The sequence below is a fragment of the Guillardia theta genome (genome assembly GCF_000315625.1).
Source record: "Guillardia theta CCMP2712 unplaced genomic scaffold GUITHscaffold_152, whole genome shotgun sequence".
NCBI lineage: Eukaryota > Cryptophyceae > Pyrenomonadales > Geminigeraceae > Guillardia > Guillardia theta.
The window spans coordinates 112,994-118,296 of record NW_005434522.1 but is presented as its reverse complement, the minus strand read 5'-3'; the positions used below and the strand labels follow the sequence as shown (position 1 = coordinate 118,296).

The 5,303-nt window shown below is 59.3% G+C and overlaps 2 protein-coding genes across 2 annotated transcripts; both read right to left on the bottom strand.

The window, feature by feature from the left end:
• Positions 1–332: 332 nt before the first annotated feature.
• Positions 333–2,554, bottom strand: GUITHDRAFT_119632 (hypothetical protein; the record flags this gene model as incomplete). Its single annotated transcript, XM_005821138.1, has 4 exons — positions 333–841; positions 901–1,946; positions 2,275–2,348; positions 2,495–2,554. The coding sequence occupies 4 exons, from the start codon at positions 2,552–2,554 to the stop codon at positions 333–335; spliced, it is 1,689 nt and encodes a 562-aa protein (XP_005821195.1).
• A 457-nt stretch (positions 2,555–3,011) lies between these two features.
• GUITHDRAFT_166279 (hypothetical protein) lies at positions 3,012–4,082 on the bottom strand (the record flags this gene model as incomplete). Its single annotated transcript, XM_005821137.1, has 2 exons — positions 3,233–4,082; positions 3,012–3,200 (listed from the first exon to the last, which is right to left on the bottom strand). The coding sequence occupies exons 1-2, from the start codon at positions 4,046–4,048 to the stop codon at positions 3,012–3,014; spliced, it is 1,005 nt and encodes a 334-aa protein (XP_005821194.1). The 5' UTR covers positions 4,049–4,082.
• Positions 4,083–5,303: the final 1,221 nt, after the last annotated feature.

Here is a 5,303-nt window from a genome sequence, read left to right as displayed (position 1 = left end):
CCGATGGGGGACACCCTTCGAGTGGCCCCGACGATCGGCGCGGAGCTGGCGAGGCGTCTCCGTCCCTCACTGTAGGATTTACTGGCAGAAGGTAAAAAGTGCCTCAAGCAAAACAAAGCAGGAACAAGCAGGAACAAGCTGAACCGGCAGGCACACAGTCCACAGCGAGAAGCTGCACAAACACACACAAAACACAAGCCCGAAAAGAACCAGCACTGCTGGCACCCAGACGCGGCAGCGCCAGCCCAAGCGCGAAGCCGCGCAGACAAGCAGCCTAAGGGTCAAGCAATCAAGCAACAAGCAGCAGGAGCATGCAGGAGGAAGAAAACCCCTTAGACGCGATACCCGGAGGCAGCCGACTGACCACTGTCAGTCGAGACGTCCGCTGCCGCCACAAAGCGGGCGGCCGCGGACGGAGAAAGGGCAGCCGCCGACAAGGAGCCGGCGCTGCCCGGGGGTCCGCCTGGGGCAGCGGACGGAGGGAGGCTGGACACATGAACACGGTACCGCTCGAGGTAGTCCTCCTCGCTAGCCTCCGAGTCAGCGGTAGCCGAGTCAGTGGTAGCCGCCCTTGACGGCGGCGACGCCGCGGCAATGCCCAAGGACCGGCGTGACCCGACCGATGCCGGGGAGGAAGCAGGCGAGCTCGGACCAGCAGCAAGCACCCCAGTGGTGTCGAGCTCTCCGGAGGCACCCGACGTCACAGTGAGGGACGGAGACGCCTCGCCAGCTCCGCGCCGATCGTCGGGGCCACTCGAAGGGTGTCCCCCATCGGAGTCGGAGACCTCCGGCGAAGACTCCTCCTCGGGCGACTCGACAAAGTCCGAGGAGGAGCTGTCCTCTGGCTCGAGAGCAGCTCGAGAAGTGCTTGCGCCCGCAAGGGCGTCATGCGCCTCGCACCAGACAAGAGCGCCTCCAGCGTCAGCTGCATGGTGAGGCGCTGATAGGTGGCGGCGCGTTTGCGAGCCAAGACCTCAGCAGCAGGGCCGTCATCAGGCACGAAGTGCCGACCAAACGCCGCATCCTCAAGAGGCATTGAGCGCTGAGCAATGATGTCCGCGAGATACCAGATGAAGCGGAGGGTGTCAGGATGCAGGGTACCGTCCGTCGAGATGGCAAGAGGGATGAACGCTCGAGGAGGAGTAGTCATGGCATATGCAGCGCGATGTTTGCGAATCTTCTCAGACGCTGCAACATGGAGGGCGTCGAGGTTGACCTCCCCCCACTTGGTCAGGTCGGCAGAGCTACCAATGTAAGGGTGGACCAACGTCACGTCCGCCATCAAGCCCTCGTACTGCTCGGACCCTCGATCGCGGATTCCAGGAATGTGGATATCGCCCTTCATCTGCCAGTGCGGCCATGAGGATGGGAGGGTACCTGCCGTCGAGAACGAGGATCCCCGACTGTATCGATGACGCTCTGAAGACCAGCTTCGTTCAGCATCGACCGAATCGTACGAGTAAGCCTTGTCATGCGCCGTGGGAAGCTTGGAGGATCGGCGTTTGCAGGTCTGGAGATGATGCGCAGCAACGGAGGGATCGAGCTCGCGCTGACATCCACCACATTTCGTCGGACACTGGCAGATCGGCATGCCATGGAGATAGCAGTCGAGCATCTGAGCATAGCGATGCGGGAAGGCCTTGAGGGGGTAGTAGCTCGAGACTCGCATCGGAGAGTGGCTCAGGTCCTGCTCAGGAAAATGAGCGAAGATGGTGGACTGCAAGACCCGGGCCTGCGACTTGAGCGAGTACGTCGTGCGGCTGTGCAAGGTAAGGATATCACGCTGCTGATCGGTCAGCGCAGCGCGAGCATGCACATGGCGAGGGAAGACGCGCATGACAAGAGGGGTCACATTGCGCTGAGCAGGCGGAGGAATGAAGTGCTCATGAGACGAGTCGACGAGAGCGCGCAAACCAGGGATGTGTACCACAGATGCCGGGGGCGTCCTGCGTCATCAGCAGCCGGCGCAGGAGCCCTCACACGACGTTAGAGGATCGCTCCAGCATTATGAACGAAGTCGTGCGCCTCAACGAATAAGGTCGCCAGAGGATGCTTCTGGGCACGGAGAGATCTCGAGCAGTGAACGTCCAGGCTATGAGGAGAGGGCAAGTGCAGGAGTCCTCACGCGACGGTAGAGAATCGCTCAAGCATTATCCAACAGAGGGGAAAAGGTCTGCGACATGGAGGAGGAGTGGGTGGATGCTGTGGCAGAAGAGTACGCTGGAGGGAACATCGCCTTGACAGACGCCCGAAGTACATTGAAGGGAAGCTGACTGATCCTTGTGAAAGAGGCGAAGGTCAGCAGAGTCTCCATAGTAGCTGGAGAGATAGGATGCGAACACCCTATCCTGCGACTTGAGCGAGTACCTCCTGCGGCTGTCCAAGGTAAGGATATTATAGATATCACGCTGCTCCCTGCTTGTCTACGCGGCTTCCCGCATGGGCTGGTCTGGTTTCCAGCAGTGCTAGTAGTTAAGAGTTTTACTCGCCTCACCTTGCACAGCCGCACGACGTACTCGCTCAAGTCGCAGGCCCGGGTCTTGCAGTCCACCATCTTCGCTCATTTTCCTGAGCGGGACCTGAGCCACTCTCCGATGCGAGTCTCGAGCTACTACCCCCTCAAGGCCTTCCCGCATCGCTATGCTCAGATGCTCGACTGCTATCTCCATGGCATGACAACCTTACTCGTACAGTCAAGGCGATGCTCAGCGAAGCCGGCCTCCATTGCGTCCTCGATAGGTCTGGTTGCACTTGTGTGGGAGGGGGGCGGAAGAGGAAGGGGAGAAAGGAGGGGAGCAATGGAAGGAGCCCTTGCACCTGCCGGAGGCTTGAAAGGAGGAAGGTAACGAGGAAGAGAGATGGAGCGACAACAGCCCGAAACAAGCACTGAGCAGCACCAGAGGATGTTTAGGATGTTTACTCGCACAAGGTAAAAAGTGCCTCAAGCAAAAGAAAGCAGGAGCAAGCTAAACCTGCATGCACACAGCGCCACAGCGAGAAGCAGCAGAGCTTTACTCTACCAGTAAACATGTCACTGCCTTGACCTTGTCACAGTCATAGTGAGGGATGAGGATGGAGGCGATCAAGGCGACAGCGTTGACGGGGAGCCTGTCGGTCTTGCGCAGCATGTCGATGGCCTGAGCATAGCGCTGGAGGGTCTCGTCGTCGTCGAATTTGATAAACGCAAGGCAGAAGCCGCGCTGCTCTGCTCGTCGTGGATCATGAATGAGACGTCAAGGTTCCATCGGTCGCCCCACAGCTCCTGATTGTGTCTCATGTCTTGCCTGAGCTGTTGCATGTAGGGCTGGGCCATGTCGACCGTGCTGCTGGCATAGCGCGAGATGCGCTTCTGCGTGGCGATGTAATCGTCAAGCTCCGCGCTGTACTCTGCGCTGTGGAACAGGCTTTTGACGGCTCCCTGCTTCCGCCGCAGCTTCATCACCTCGTCGTAGAGCTGGGCCGTGCGCTGGTCTCCTGCAGTCATCAGGTAGGTGAAGCCCAGGCAGGGCTCATGGTCATGCTGCTCGCTGTCACGCACCAGGTGCACCTCCTCCGTCACCCTCAGGCCGTTCTTGCGGAGGCAGCCCAGCATGATCGTCATGCCCTTGGTGTAGAAGGTCGGCAGCGTCCTTGTGGTGAGGATGCTGCTCCGACTGGAAGTGTAGCGCTGCAGCAAGGAGGCAGCGGGTTGAGAGCAGAGCGAGGACCAGTCGGTCCACCACTTCCTCAGGGGAGCTTCAGATGTCTCACAGGAGGCGGCAGCCTGGCTGTACAAGCGGACGATGATCTTGTGACTGGACTCAAGGGAGGAGAGGAGCAGTCGAGCTTCCTGAGCCATGTGCGGGTCTCTGAGGCCCCAGCCCTGCATACTCCGTGCCTGCTCACAGAAGGAGTCGATCTGTTGTATCGCCGCATCCGTGTGCTGCATGAGCAGCATGTAGTCGGCGGGGCTGAAGGAGCTGCGGATCTGCTCCAAGCTGGTGGCGCCCGCAAGCATGCTGCTGCGGCTCGGGTTCAAGTGGGGATTGAGGGGTCGGAATACCCTCATTGTCTGCCGCCATCCCCCGCGTCCTCGCTCTTATGAATGGCCCCCGGGCCTACCACCCCTGTCTGCCCCCCTGCGGTACCGCCTGTTTGTGGGGTGGGGTGGGGTGGGGTGGTTGGAGGGAAGGAAGGGGGTGAGGGGGTGAGGGGGTGAGGGGGTGAGAGGGTGAGTATGGGGGTGGGGTCAAGGGAAGAGGGGGTATTGCGATGGTTTGCGGGAACGCACTCGTGCGGCTGACAGGTGGGAGGGGAGAGGAAGAGGAAGGGGAAGGAAGGAGGGGAGTAGCGGGAGGAGCCTCTACCTTGGAGGAGATCCATGGCCAAGAGTCGCGATAGAGTCTAAAGAATAAGGCAGATAACAGAGTTGTTGCCCTGCAGCGAAATCTGCTCCATATTCATTCTAGTAGTCTTGAAGGGCTCCACCTACATTCCCTCGTAGAAGAGGTAGAGATCTTGATTGGCTTGGGCTGCAGATGTAGCTGTTCGTGCAGTTGCGCGCGTATATGTCGCCTGAGCGGGAGGAAATGAGAAGGCAAGCAGGTCACTTGTTTAAAATACATACTCATATCACACTAAGTTACTATCCTACACCAACACACGTCGTGTCTTGCTATATCACACGCTAAAATCATTACACTCAGCCGACATCAATTAGCTCCATCAGTTGGCAATGGCAGTTAAAGACGCAGAGAGATTGGCCACTCCAGCCAACGGCAGGAAGCGCTGATCAGCCGCACTGCTGGGATGATTCCTGAAGAGTCTCGTGAGAGGGCGAGGGAGGAACAGAAGACGTACAGAGGCTCGGAATCCTTCCTGCGCTTCTTGTTGGGGCTGCAAGCATTTCAGCAAACACAGCTTTAGGTCAGGTCAACCAGTCACCTCGAAGGGAGATCCGCGTCTGCAGGCCCCTGCCTGTTTCTCCTCGTCGCAATGGCATGTCAGCTTCTTGCAGCAAGGCAGGATAGGGAGCATACCTTCCAAGCCGCTCCATTGCGCCTTTGGTCGCAAACTGGGTGAAGCATGCTTCCAGTCTCTGTCAGCCCCTGCGATCTGCCTCCTTCCTAGAACAGTCGACCGATGTACTGGGTCCAGTCCCTGTTACCCGCGCGCGTCTCTGCCGTCACAAATTTCCACGAGCCTCCTGTTCCCCTGCTCTCAAGAGAGGACAGAGACGCACGTCGGGCTGAGGCCACGGATGCAGAGGCCGCGGACGGAGAAAGGGCAGCCGCCGACAAGGAGCCGGCGCTGCCCGGGGGTCC